This window comes from Spinacia oleracea, chromosome 4, assembly GCF_020520425.1.
Source record: "Spinacia oleracea cultivar Varoflay chromosome 4, BTI_SOV_V1, whole genome shotgun sequence".
In the NCBI taxonomy this organism is placed as follows: Eukaryota; Viridiplantae; Streptophyta; class Magnoliopsida; order Caryophyllales; family Amaranthaceae; genus Spinacia; species Spinacia oleracea.
Window position 1 is genome coordinate 160,318,793 of NC_079490.1, and position 15,433 is coordinate 160,334,225.

Below are 15,433 nucleotides of genomic sequence, written 5' to 3' on the forward strand. Positions count from 1 at the left end.
AATTTGTATACCTTAACCACCTCAGTTTCCATCTTTTTCCATTTCTAGGTATAAGACTTTGAATAACACCAAGATACACAGAAACGCCCAATATAGTAGAAAGATCGAGAAAAGGGGAAGAACAACAAAATTCTCCTTATGTTAGCTATTAAGCTCCGCAGTTGAATCTGAAACACCAAATCAAAACCCCTAGGATGCTGGAAGGAGAGAGGCGAAGGGGGCGGAGGAGATTGCAGAGATGAGAGCTAGGGTTTGTTAAAAGTGGAAGGGGGAAGAAGATCCCAGAGTTGAGAAAAGAGGGAAAGAGAAAAGAGCCCACAAAGGAACGTGGCAACAGATGAGAAGATGGCACAAATGCTAAATGGAGAAGCTTAAGGGCACTTTAGTCAATGAACTATTGCATGAATAGTGAAAATCAAGTTCTCACTTTTAAAGGTTGCAGGATTAATAGCTTAAATAAAAGAAGAAGGAGTACTTTTTCACAAACTAGTTGTTGGACCGTGCGCTAGCGCGCACGGTCTCCCAAGGTATAAAAATTTGTTTCTAAAAATGTTATATAAAATACATATATTTACAATTTATTTTAAATACAAGAGACATTGTTAAAGTTGAAATTGCATAAATACACGTTTACGTAGGTGCAATTAAAGTTTTGATACATAATTGCAAGTCACATGGTTCATGGGAATGATGAAGTCTTGGTTGAATGTGATTGTCTTCAGGTTGTGAGTAAGCTGAGATCGAGAGCAGTTGATGGATCGTATCTTGGAGTAGTTATTCGTGAGATTCTTGTGTTTGGCTGTTAATTTTAGAATGATTAATTTTGTCCATGTTTTTAGGGAGGGTAATGAGGCGACCTATGTAATGGTCCACCTAAACCCACGTGAGTACTCTACTCGTGTATGGGTTGGGGAGAGCCTGTTTGATATTGCGGAGATTGTTGTGCCGGACTATTGCTTATTCTTCAATAATTAATCGCCTTGGGCTTTTTATCAAAAAAAAATGGTGCATGGGAATTTCCCAGGCACATGAGCATCCAAACTCTTCCATGTGCCTTAACTAAAAAAAAAAAAAATCAAACCACAATACCTAGAGTTAAGTTAAGATATAATAACGAGTTTCTGGAAGCAATGCAACATAACTAAAATTTTCTTATAAAACAAATACAGAGAGAGAATAAACACACAATGAGTTTCTTTACATATGAAGCTTGACAATGAGCACCAAAGCGAGGAAAAAAAGCACTCATTCATCGGCATAGTCATCCCTGGATAACCATTTGCTTCAAGCACCCATGTCATGTAAATTAAGTGCACTTTCAATTTTACAGTAACTTCTTATTAACACAATAATCTTACGGTAAATGCTTATTAACAATAATTGTAAAAACAAAAATACACCTTTTAATATTTCATAAATTAGTTAGCTACTCTGATTTTTTTAATAATCAAATACTTTATGTACAAAGTCAAATGTATTTCTGTTAGAAATTGTGTGTAATCCGTATAGGTTAACAAAATAAAATCCTATAAGTTATTCAATACCAGATTATAGTTAACAAAATGAAAAATTAGTTTCTTAATATTAAAAAATAAATTAATTAAATGATGTTCCTTATGTAATAGAGATTTAATTTGGTTTGACGTATAACAATTTCAATAAAAAAAACATACTTGTAATTAATTTGATCCCTTTACACTCACAATAGTGTTGTTCATAGTCTTACGTATTGGAAATGAGAATGCAATATCCCCTCCTTTGCCTTTCTTATTTGGACTTTTCAATTCCAACAGTGATGGCTGGCTTAACCTGCTTGGAATATAATTAAAGTAGGCTCGAGTCATTAAGCTATATGAGTCCAAGCACTCGCTTCAGGCCGTCAAAAAGTAACTCAACTCAGAAATATCGATTGAAACTAATCAACATTCGAACCGAATATATGCGGAAAACAATGAGATCAAAACCGACCGGACCGATTTGTTATTGACCTGGGATCCGATTTAACCCGTGAATACAAAACCCAAACCGCTAGTAACCCAGACCAACACAAATTGGTCTGACTTGTTTAAAATCGAGGGAATATGACTTATTTTTAATAATTAAACAACCAAAACGATGACTTATTCCCATCAATTTTCCAACTTTAAATTCGTGTTACAATATTTAGTGTACATGGGTGTAATTAAGAGTTTGTAAATTAACTACGTAGTAGTTGGGATTTGGCTTGGCTTGGCGCTCGGACTCTTGAGCCGAGCGTGGAAATTTTGACTCGACTCTATACTTCGTTCATTACTTTTCTAGATTTTTTTTTTGTTTTTTTTGGACAAAGTACCAAATCAAATTTGTTTTGTATTGTTTTATTTTGATGGATTGCAGGGAAAAAACTAACAGTACACAAAGTAACAAATTAAAGTTTAGGTTATATCCACATGAGGCCATAGGTCCTGATAAGCAATAAGGGGGTGTGGAAAACTAGAAACAGTACAATTTACAAAATCTAATGTGCTTAATTTCAATTGCTGTAAATGTTGTAACCCATCGCCATCTTGTCAGCTAGCATGCTTGAGGTCCTTGGCACAAGCTCAAAACTTCACAAAGTAGTCCTGATGTTGGATCCCTGCATTTGCATACAATAGAGAATCATGAAATCATTGCAAGAGTTTAAACACTGGATAACAACTAATTGTGAATGTGAATTATGATCTACAGGCGAGAAAACGACGATCAAGAAGCGGCACATGCACATAAGTGAGGAGATCTTGAAAGATAACCCTAATTTGTGTGATTATGATGCTTCTTCCTTGGGTACTCGTCAAGTCATTCTAGCTACGGAGGTTCCAAAAGTTGGAAAAGAGGCAGCTACGAAGGCCATTGAAGAGTGGAGCCAACCCAAGTTGAGGATCACCCATCTTATCTTCTGCACCACCTCAAACGTTGATATGCCCAGGGCTGAACACCACCTCACGAGGCTTTTAGGCCTTGACCCTTCAGTGCAGCGATACTTGTTGTGCCAATAGGGTTGCTATGCAGGTGGAACTGCTCTTGGCTTAGTTAAGGACCTTGCAGAGAACAGCTACGGAGCTCGAGTGCTAGTTGTCTCCTGTGAGAACACACCATCTCTTTCCGTGGGCCCACTGAGACACGCGAGGACTCCTTGGTGGCTCAAGCCCTCTTCGGAGATGGGGCTGCAGCAGCATTACTGCTTATATTTACTGCCTGCGCTACCTGAAATGTCCCAACTATCAAGCCAATCTTCTTGAGCTTTCCCAAACTCCATTTAACATAAATCGCAAAATAAAACGCAGAAAATACAAGTCACCTTTCATCTGCTTTGCCGACTGCTCCATCTACAATAAGTTCTTGATATTTTTGCCTTCTACCTAGGAAGTCCTGTCAATACAGAAACAAAACAAAAATCAATATAGAGCCCACATTCACCTTTTCTGAAACTGAATTACATGAGATCAATCATACATGATTGATAGAGTTCGTTATGTTCGAGCTATAAGAAACACAATTAACAACAACAACAAAAACAACAACAACAACAACAACAACAACAACAAAACCAAAGTATAAGCAATTTTTGAAACATGATCAGATGAGATAAGCGTTTGAGTCATCTGTAAACATTTTCTTCACGCAAAAGAATGTCTATCATGTTATACCAATGCAGACTCGCAAAATCTTTTTCAGCTGGCCTACTATTGTAACAATGGATGTACGTGCCTAATTTAATCAAGGAAATGGGCAAAGATATACGAAGGACAATAGCAACAAGGGTGACAAGGATCCACAAGCCTACTGACAGGCTAAAGTCGTATCACCTAATCAAAAATAACCTAAGTCCACTAGCTAGGTAGCAAGGGAAGTCAGGATCGAATCCACAGGGAAACAGTGTTCTTTCTACTATTAATCAATTAGACTAGACTATTGAGAACAAGAGTTGATTTGGTGGTTTGTATGCTAAGACTACGAACGATAATTAAACAAGAATGAATCAATATATTAAGGAATCTAGGGCATAGGTTCGCCAACAAATAATAATCCAGGACATTGAACAATCACGATAATCAACAAAGTAATTGATTAGACTAGCATGCTCTCTCAAGTCGATACTAATCATAGACTTAGAATTAACGGGCTCTCGCTACGTATTAACTCTAATTCCACCTATTGACACAAGCCTAAACATCAAATTGCATCTCTAGAATCTTAATTTGATATTGCATAACTACCACAATTAAACCTGCGCAAATCTAATTGTATAGTGAAATAAACCAATCAATAGGAATCAATTACAATGCCAACAATCATAATTATTCAATCATCACTTCATATTATTCATGGATCCCCAACCCTAGAAATTAGACTACTCAAGCACATTAACAATAAACAAAGCAATTAGCATGATTGAAAACATAATTAAAAGTAATTAATAAAGAAAAATAGAAAGCAATACCTAAATGTAGAACAAAAGGATGAACTAAATATTGGAGCTGTGATTGAAACTAAAAATAAGTGCTTGGAACAAATTTGAGAGAAAACTAGATTAAGAGAAAATAAACTAAGGGTCTAATACTAGAAAATAAGATGCCCAACTAAAATAACTAAGCCTAGTATTTATAGTTTGCCCATAAACATAAGGAAAAACCGGAAGAAAACCGCGCAAAAAGGGCCTTGGGTTGTCGTCGCCCGGTCGGGCAGCCTTTCGCCCGTCGGGCGACCAGCTCGTAACCCGCCCGTCGAGCGCAGGTCTGCCCGCCGGGCGGAGGGAGAAATTCTGGAAATCATCGGCACGCGCCCGGTCGGGCAGCTCCCGCCCGTCGCGCAGACGTTCGCCCGTCGGGCAGCCATTCGCCCGTCGGGCGCGCGTACAATCTGCACAATCCTCTATCTTTAAAACGCCATATCTCTTTCGTTATTCGTTGGAATTAGGCTGGTGACCACTCGTTGGAAAGCTATTGAAGTCTAGAATCCAACCCAATTAGAATCACTTCATTTGGAGTTGTAGAACCTAAGTTATGATCAAAAGAGTAGACGAGTGTCGGTTTTCTAGTTCTTTCACTATCCGCTTTGCTCGAAAACTCTTCCAACTCAATGTGTGTGCTCTCGAAAGTACATAATCTCTTGTATTGATTAAAATGAGTAGAAAATGCACAAAAACATGCTAATTCCTACAATGATGAACCTGAAACTACAAACACACTACAAGGAGAACATTAGTACTAAAAATCGCTCCGAAAAGCTCATTTGAGATCAAAAAGTACTAAGGGACGGAGGTAAACACACTATAAAATATGAACATATCAAACTCCCCCAAGATAGATCTTTGCTTGTCCCTAAGCAAAGAAATCATCGATGAATACATAAATCAACTTCACCCCAAACACATCTTAAAACAATGGATACGATTCAAGGTAAAATCCAACAAGCATGCATCAACGTCAACCGATCAAATCTATTCGACCGCTAATCCACCTTAACAATCGTCACGCAAAGCGAACCACAAATGCACAATGGAATTCAAGACTAGTGCTCACACACTCGTCACTCATTTATGCCGCGGATAAAAGATGTACCCGTTCGCTCTCCTCCCAACATATAAGTGAACAATGCCCTCCCAAACTCACAACACTCGTGTGTCTAGAAAAACATACACTCAACCTAGTGGTCGACTCGGAATGTGTCATGTCATAACTTGCATTGATAAACAACTATTTTCACATAAGTACGACTCAATGCACAAAGGTCAGAAGGTCTTCAAAGCTTGTAATGTTAGGCTTAGGTAAGGGTGCGGTAAATTTGGGTAAAATGTGAGCTTAAAGCCTTGGCTTTGGGGAGCATAAATCCTATCAAAACCATGATCAACCACAAATAATGACCACAACTCTCCCACTCAACACATGATAAAACAAAAAACAAGCCACACCATACTTTCTTGCCTTTTTTCACAATTATGACCAACCACTCATAAAGATATGGAATTACAATACTTGAGTGAAACAATACTTTGAAATTTTTCTGAGAGTAACGAATTTTTCTTTTCTTTTTTTTCAATCTCTTTTTTTTTTCTTTTTTCTTTTAGAAACCTACACATTTTCTATTCTTCTCATCTCTTTCATTTTTCAAATCATTTTTTTTATCTTTTTCAAACAACAAACATGATAAGAAGAACTCCCTTTTTTCAATACTCACTATGCTCGAAAGTACCACACTACAACTCCCTCACCTCACTACTATTAGCTCCCCCAAGCTAGGCTTGGGACTAGTAACCAATGGGGCTTTCACGAGCTTGTAATATGGTTAGTCACCGAATAAAGGGCACAAGCAACAACATGGGTAGAAAAAGAAGGAACAAACGTATCTAATTTCATCTGAAGGCTACCTAAATAGAAAAATGCCTTCGTCCTCCTCAATGTGCATGTATATGAGTCATAAAACATTACTAATAGTTGCAAACCAATACTTAAAATCAACGACACACCAGGAAACTATCACACATTCCTAACCAAGTCAACTAGCCAAGCACCAAGTTCACAAATAGTTGGTCAAAGTTGACTCATGCAAAGGCACCAAAATAGTCGAATATTAAATCATGGTCAACATATCAACAATGCTCGTCATCAAAAACCAAGAATCAAAACATTTCAATCAAGGGGCACAAGGAAGCATGATTTTGTATTCATCGGAACGTATTTTTGTTCTTTTTTGTTTTTTTTCAAAAGCGATAAACTACTCTAGAAATCAATAACACATACCTCCCCCAAGCCAAACTCAGCAATGTCCTCAGTGCTTGAAGGAGTGGAGATAGAGGGTCTCAATCTTCATTGAACCCCTCCGGCTCCAACTCTTATGTGTCTCCCGCAAAGCGATTGGTTAGTAAATAACCAACCAACGAGCGTAGAAGCTTGTCATGCGCACTCGCACATCTTTCGTGCAACAAGACATGCACAATAATCAACAACAACATTTGCATAAAGTCCGAATGAGCTTTGCGCCAGTAAGGAGTAGGATGCCTAAAGGAAGAAGAACAAAAAGAAAAAACAATAATAAAAGAAGAATAAGAAAGGGAAGGAAAAGAGAAAGTAGGCATACTCTCCTTATGGAAGTTGTTTTTGCGGACTATTGATTCTTCAACCTCAATGATCAATGAAATAGCTCTCTCTGTGTTTTGGCATTCATGGTGGACATGCTCTTCACCATATAGAGCTCTCTGCAAAGCATCCACTTCTTCTTTGTAAGTACTGCAAGTACCTGCAAAAGATTCACAAAGAGGAACAGACTCTATTGGGTCATTGGGCTTTTGATTTTCGGGGGGAGGAGGAAGATCCTCAAGCAAAGGTTTTATGGGGAAAGACAAGGGGAGTGAGACGGTGTAAACGGGGCTAAGAATAACCCTTCTTGGACTCGGAATATGAGGGGTAGGGGTTGACACAACAACAAGGGTTTTATCAACTTCAACTTCCTCATGGACTTGCTCTATAACATATGGCTTTTCAGTTTCAACAAATCCTTCATCCATTGATCCAACAGTCACATCATCATCCTCCAACCCATCCTCAACCTCTGTTATAAGTTCCTCCCACTCTTGGTTGCCTATGGGTTCACTCAGTTGACCCCCATCCCCAACACAACTCGAATCACTATTTTCAATAATTTCTTGAACTTTTCTAAATCTCTCAAGAGTAGCCTTACTAGCTTTAATAATCTCATTAGTAGCCTCTTTAGATCTAGTACACTGAATCTCAATCTCAGAGTTTAATCTTCTTAATTCCTCTAAGAAGCTATCTCTGCTTTCTGATTCGGGTTGAACAGGATTGGGCAAGGGTTCACAATAATACACGGGAGAAGCAATAGTGGAATCATGAGGCAAAACATTGATATCCATGCAAGGGTTAGATAAGTCATTAGAATAGACATGATTATCATAAACATTAGAATGCACCTCATTATAACAAGCATTCAAGGGAGAGGGGGTAGAACCATGTAGATTATGCTCATAATTTGGAGTAGCACATGTAACATGAATGGCCATTTCACGCTCATACAAATCCCTTGCAAACCACATATAGTAATCCCACATATCATCCAAAGACAAGGCTCGAAAATCACCATTAAATCTACTTTCTATCACATTCCTTGTATACTCATTTAAACCACCATAAGCAAAACCACAAGAATCCCAAAGATTAAGATTGTGGTAACCAATAAAATCATTAAGCCTATCAAAATACACCCAAAAAGGCTCATTTACGAATTGAGGGAAAGAATAATAATCCATTTATTTTCAAAAAAAAAAAAAAACAAAAAAAAAAAAAAACAGAAAAAAATAAAAAATAAAAAATAAACTAAATAAACTAAATAAAATAAAATATATACATGGTCTCAAAGAACTGGAAGTTCTCCGAGACTCAAGAAAATAATCTAGACCACAAAATTAATAGCAGAAAATAAAACCGTTTCCCCGGCAACGGCGCCAAAATTTGACAGGCTAAAGTCGTATCACCTAATCAAAAATAACCTAAGTCCACTAGCTAGGTAGCAAGGGAAGTCGGGATCGAATCCACAGGGAAACAGTGTTCTTTCTACTATTAATCAATTAGACTAGACTATTGAGAACAAGAGTTGATTTGGTGGTTTGTATGCTAAGACTACGAACGATAATTAAACAAGAATGAATCAATATATTAAGGAATCTAGGGCATAGGTTCGCCAACAAATAATAATCCAGGACATTGAACAATCACGATAATCAACAAAGTAATTGATTAGACTAGCATGCTCTCTCAAGTCGATACTAATCATAGACTTAGAATTAACGGGCTCTCGCTACGTATTAACTCTAATTCCACCTATTGACACAAGCCTAAACATCAAATTGCATCTCTAGAATCTTAATTTGATATTGCATAACTACCACAATTAAACCTGCGCAAATCTAATTGTATAGTGAAATAAACCAATCAATAGGAATCAATTACAATGCCAACAATCATAATTATTCAATCATCACTTCATATTATTCATGGATCCCCAACCCTAGAAATTAGACTACTCAAGCACATTAACAATAAACAAAGCAATTAGCATGATTGAAAACATAATTAAAAGTAATTAATAAAGCAAAATAGAAAGCAATACCTAAATGTAGAACAAAAGGATGAACTAAATATTGGAGCTGTGATTGAAACTAAAAATAAGTGCTTGAAACAAATTTGAGAGAAAACTAGATTAAGAGAAAATAAACTAAGGGTCTAATACTAGAAAATAAGATGCCCAACTAAAATAACTAAGCCTAGTATTTATAGTTTGCCCATAAACATAAGGAAAAACCGGAAGAAAACCGCGCAAAAAGGGCCTTGGGTTGTCGTCGCCCGATCGGGCAGCCTTTCGCCCGTCGGGCGACCAGCTCGTAACCCGCCCGTCGGGCGCAGGTCTGCCCGCCGGGCGGAGGGAGAAATTCTGGAAATCATCGGCACGCGCCCGGTCGGGCAGCTCCCGCCCGTCGGGCAGACGTTCGCCCGTCGGGCAGCCATTCGCCCGTCGGGCGCGCGTACAAACTGCACAATCCTCTATCTTTAAAACGCCATATCTCTTTCGTTATTCGTCGGAATTAGGCTAGTGACCACTCGTTGGAAAGCTATTGAAGTCTAGAATCCAACCCAATTAGAATCACTTCATTTGGAGTTGTAGAACGTAAGTTATGATCAAAAGAGTAGACGAGTGTCGGTTTTCTAGTTCTTTCACTATCCGCTTTGCTCGAAAACTCTTCCAACTCAATGTGTGTGCTCTCGAAAGTACATAATCTCTTGTATTGATTAAAATGAGTAGAAAATGCACAAAAACATGCTAATTCCTACAATGATGAACCTGAAACTACAAACACACTACAAGGAGCACATTAGTACTAAAAATCGCTCCGAAAAGCTCATTTGAGATCAAAAAGTACTAAGGGACGAGGGTAAACACACTATAAAATATGAACATATCACCTACCCAATGACATAGCCAAGAAAAACGATCTAGAGAAGCCCTAAATAATTAATCTAGAGACCAGAAGCCTACCCAACGGTAGAGCCAAGAATTAATCTAGGGAAGCCCCATATAACTCGTGGATTTCAAATGTATAGAGTAAATTAGACAAAACTAAGTCCATTTGATTCATCAAATATTTATTAAAAAAAATAAAAGGAAATACCACCAATTTCATTGGCATTGCTACTGAAACATTTCATATCTGAAAGTACGCATTTTAAGAAAATATCAATTGAGACATTATGAAAATGTACGACTCACTCAGCATAACTTGACCACTTTATTAACTATTCCCATTCCGTATTATCACTTTATAAGTCACTCAAAATATGCAAGTAAATGACTAATAGCTATAGTAGTATCTAATAATCTATAAGCAACTGATTGATGAAATAGAAAGCGGGTAACTGTAGATATTAGCATAATGAAATGTAAAAGACTGCCCACTTTAGAGGGTTCTGCCAGCATTGATCACGCAATCGTTGAAACGGATGCGCTTAAAGATCATTGGGTCGATGGGGAAGGCAGAGTTGAACCACCCACAGTGGAGATGAATCTGAGAGATAGCACAACCAGATGCACACACATTCACAATCTCAACGGAGTAAATGGGTATACCTGAGGGCAAGGGTGCATCGGGTGCTTGGTAAATGACCAGATCGACCTCAGAGCACCTTTGGTATCATACCAAATTTGGGTTCGATTGTCAACGCTCTTTGGCGCTGCACATAAATAGAAACAAAACACAGAGAATACTGGTCATCAAAATATAGACATTAAACAACACCAATTTAAGCAAACAATAGAACAAAATTGATGTTAACTGAAAGCATTTGGAGACAAAATTAACTTTTTTGAATGTGATACGTGGGAATCAGGAAAGGGACTGGGACCAACAATCCAGCATATGTACACAACATCACAACCATTTCAATTCAAATCATTAAAATACACAATTGCAGGGAAATTTGAAGAAGAATAACAAAACAAATTCTGAAAATATTCATTATCTTTCAAAAGTAATAATTGAAGACCCAAAACAATAAACCATTAACGGCAAAATACAATAATCTAAGTATCAACTCAACTAAAAGATTTAACAAAACTAAAATTGAAATCTCCCTCAACCTACCCTCTTACCCCCCCCCCCCCAAACAGCCTTGTCCCTCCCCAAGTCATCAACCCACCTTCAAACCCACGACAGCCAATACCAGTAGCCGCTGCATAACCTAGATGCCACCACCCTTTTATTTTTGTGTGAAGTGGTTTCCTCAAGTAAACCACATATCTATTAGCCTAATAGGTGGCTTTTCCTTTTGGTGTTGTGGGGTGGGTGAGTGGGATTGTTCTTGTGAGTACCAAGTTTTATTGGGTTTTCTCTTCTACAAACACACGGAATCATGCATGTTTGTTTTGCAGGAACTAAAACTGGATCTAGTGTGTAGACAGCTACAAGTCTTACTCTGTAATAAATTACCATTCACTTATACTTGATGAGCCAAATACAGTATCTTGAAACACTTGTTAGTTTCTCTTTCCATATAATGATTGTTGGTTGTTAACGGTTACATGTTGCATAGCTATAACTTAGTCTTACCCTTGTATCCCATAATTTCTCTTTCCATATAATAATTGTTAGCTCTTATGGAGTATTTTAGTCGTATTGATTCTTAGGCTTATCCTTCCATCCCCATAAGGTGCTTAGTTTTTAGCTTTACTCTACAAAAGAAAATAAAAGGGAAAAAACCTTGTGTTCTGATTTACCTCTAAACTGCATATTATTTCATGATGTTTCTTAGTCATGGGGTGTCCATATGATTTGGCAAATTTAGTATGCCGACACGTATCAATAAAGTAATGTCGTAGTATTTACATTTTGGAATTACCTCTTGGAGTTGATTCATATTTCATTCAGTTGAATGTAACTCAATATGTTTGATCCTCACTGCTTTTTATGGCATCCAGGCTGCTCAGTTGCGATCAGATCAAGTTGCTAATGTTAGTCAACAGTTAGTTAGTCTGGACAACAACATGGTAATGGAAGAACGAGTTGTGAAAGATGATCATGGTTCCTTAGCACCTGGCTTCACCTCCGGGGACAGGCAAGCAAACCCTGTTGTATACAGAAGACAAGTCAAGAAAACCCTGTTGTATACACAAGACAAGTCTGCTGCACCTGCTGAGGATGATTCCCGGAAATCTGCAGCTGCTGCAGTAGCAGCTAAGCTTACTGCTTCTACTGCTTCTACTGCTTCAGCTGAGATGTTGAGTCATGTCTATACTCCAACTCTCGTATCTACTAAAGCTACTACAGTAAACAAAATCTCGTACGAAAAGCTTCAAATGCCAGCAATTCAAATCACATCAGCTCCTCGAATCACATTTCTAACAGATATAAAAACATCTTCGATGGCTCCTTAATCAACACATCTTCTATCCCAAAGAACGCACAAAACTTTACAAATAAAGAGAATTATGAAATTCAGTCTCTCGTCACTTTCAACCATCAATCGAATATTACTTGCTAGTAACATTCAGTCTAATCTCAAAACACACCTAATACAAGGTCAAACAGTTAACCCAGTCTCCTACAAACAAAATCAAAGAACAATTCCCCCGCAACTTTAGCTCAAATCCAGCAGTAGCAAATAATCAGCAATCACTACAAACATAAATCAGAAATCTTAAAGCAAAACAATATCACAACATAATTTGCTCAATTATCAGAAATTTCAACATAATCTGCTCAATTATCAGAAATTTCAAAGTTAAATGATCCAACATAACTTGCAAACTTTCCACTTTGTCAATAACAGTTACACATTTTCCTCATCATAATAACACCAATCCAAAATAAGCCCCCAAATTGTATCAAACCCTTGTTATCAAAATCAAGGAAAGGCTTACAATTTTTGAATTTTAAAACCCTAATCAAACCAAATTAGGCAGTATCCCATGGCATTAGGTTCAGAAAGAGAGACAATAATACCTTGATGCTCCCGAGTGAAGACAATGAGCGAGGACAACCTGACATCTCAACCTGGCATTCTCTTTAAGTTGTTAATATCATGGTTGGGATGATTCCTATGCAGTACATACTACTCGTCATACGTAGTCTCAGGAAGCTCCTGGAGCCATTCTTGAGCAATGCATGGGTACTTATAATACTTGAACTTGAATATATAATTCCCAACTGATTGTCAACATTAGGAATTGGGCATTAACTTCCTGATTCAGTAATCCCTGGCAGTGTTACCTGAATGAGTACTTAATATCAAAACTCCAGGAAATTTTCCATAAATTCAAAGCTTAAATTACGGCATTAAAACTTTGAAATATTTGACAGAATTATTAGCAAAATTATAGAAATTAGGTTTTTGATTTGATTTGAAGTATCATCCTGTTTTCTTGATTCAAACTCGTCAAAACTAACAATCAAGTAAAATAAAAATTAAATTAACAACCAAAATACCACAAATCAACTAACAATCAAACACTAAAAACTGACCTAAAACAGAAAAATCAAGAAAAAAAAACTACCAAATTGAACCAATTGTGCTGAATTCGCATGTCAAATAGACCAACTAACGATAACAAGATCAACGAAGTATAATCTGATAATGCTTAAACAAACAAAAATCAATTAATACGAGCTGAATCAGAGCAATTAACGGACCAAGTTCAGGAAGCAACCCAGAAGAAAACCAAAAAAAAAAATGATGAAGCAAGTGACTGAGACACTGACCTGTTATGACCATCTGTAGTAAGGTAAGCTCCAACAATCACCGCAGTCGCTTCTGAAAATGTGGCAGGTGAGCCCAAGCGATGAGAGAGAAAGATACGAGAGGTGAGAGAAATTGAAGGTACGATGGAGATAATCCTGGTGGGGAGACCGGGAGAGGATATAGAGAGGGTGGAAACGTAAATACTCTATTGTTAAGGAAAATGACAAAAAAAACATGAAGGATTTTAGGGGCATTTTAGTAATCTAACTATTGGGTGAATAGTATTCAATGTTCAAGGCTTTAGAAGTGTTATGATTCTTATTTACAAAGGGTGTACAATAAATATTGTACACCGGAGTACAAGTTAACTAAAAATGTTTAAAAGTTAAGCTTATATATGTAAAAGTTATCTATTTTTTAGTGATAAATTTTTTCATTTCAGTAAAACATATTTTTCAAAACCACTAATAAGGTATAACATTAATCATCTAACCATTTCTATCTTTTTTTTACTAATATAAAAGTTACTCAAAACTAGATTAAAGTTACCAAAAAATGGATAAAAGTTATCTTGGTGTATAATAAGTTTATTGTACACCTTATGCGCGCAAGACCTTTTGGTACTTTTTTTTTCTTCTTATCCTTTTTACATTTGTTGCCAACTATAAGTTCATGTTGGTTGTGTTGCTCATTATGAGTCATACGATAATGGTTATCTAATTACTCGCTAGTCAGACTCGTAATCATAGGGGTGGCTAATTACTCACTAGTCAGACTCGTCAGCACATTTCCTAAGTCAGAGCGACACTTATTTGGCAGATGGAGTATGTGTCATTATGATTAAAATTAATATATGTTTGTAAACTTTGTTCATGATTTTCCGATTTGTCCCAAGTTTTGAGAAAACTTGCCTTATAATTAAAGTTTTATATGTACATAGAAATTTTCCTACTTAAAGAGAATCCAATCCCCAAGTCCGTTCTCATCCCGGAACTTGGTACAAAATTTAATTTCAAAATTCAAACACGAGCTCTCAAAACGGGTACCACAATTGGTCTCTGAAGCTTATTTCCAGTCAAAATGACATTAAGAAATCCAAATTCGGGCGCCGACCCACAAAACCGAGCACCCGGGCTCCGACCCGTAAAACCGAGTCCAAAACTATGCAAAATCGCGCAAATCTCCATATGTGATATGTACATGCACTCATATCAAAATCCTCATCTTCTCTATTAATTTCGAGCCAAAAATAGCAAGATTTTCTGACCAGACGAATTCTATAACTAAAATTTTGATAAGTCCGGTCTAGGAAAATTGGCCTAAAAGAATGCCCCTTAGCCCGTCATTTTTCGGGCCGGGTATAAGATGATCAGGTCTAATATTTTCCAATGACATAATTTTTATTAGTGAATGAAATAGTTAATCAATTAAAAATAGGACAAATGGGAAGCAAGAAGAAGCAGCTTGGTGTCACTAGCTTTGCTATATATGGCCTATATGGCTATATGGCTATATGGTACGACAAAGTGTTTAATGGCAAGGACTTTAGCTCCTCATGCCATCATTGCGGATAGGGTGCTTAGGCCATAGGCTTGCAGAGGACTTCAACAAGTATGCTGCTCGTATATACGGGATGACTCGATCGTAGGAAAAAGTACCAAGCTCTAACT

At 37.2% G+C, this 15,433-nt stretch overlaps 1 protein-coding gene and 1 pseudogene across 5 annotated transcripts; one reads left to right on the forward strand and one right to left on the reverse strand.

Annotated features, from left to right (window-relative positions):
* The first annotated feature begins 674 nt into the window (after positions 1–674).
* Positions 675–3,229, forward strand: LOC110789282 (chalcone synthase 1A-like; annotated as a pseudogene).
* On the reverse strand, positions 2,951–13,921 carry LOC130471272 (uncharacterized). Of its 5 annotated transcripts, XR_008931956.1 has the most exons (6): positions 13,784–13,921; positions 13,028–13,294; positions 11,925–12,151; positions 6,762–10,760; positions 3,320–3,390; positions 2,951–3,225 (listed from the first exon to the last, which is right to left on the reverse strand). XR_008931956.1 is itself a non-coding variant. In XM_056841307.1 (3 exons), the coding sequence occupies exon 3, from the start codon at positions 8,282–8,284 to the stop codon at positions 6,854–6,856; it is 1,431 nt and encodes a 476-aa protein (XP_056697285.1). In that variant the 5' UTR covers positions 8,285–10,760; positions 13,028–13,294; positions 13,784–13,921; the 3' UTR covers positions 3,428–6,853. The 5 variants fall into 5 exon arrangements, 1 of the variants encoding a protein (XP_056697285.1); XR_008931955.1 differs by lacking the exon at positions 11,925–12,151; XR_008931958.1 differs by lacking the exon at positions 11,925–12,151 and having other exon boundaries at positions 2,951–3,239.
* Between the last annotated feature and the right edge of the window lie 1,512 nt (positions 13,922–15,433).

What these genes read in the sequence shown, in the direction of transcription:
- LOC130471272 (XM_056841307.1), bottom strand. Translation starts at nt 8,284, where the DNA reads ATGGATTATTATTCTTTCCCTCAATTCGTAAATGAGCCTTTTTGGGTG.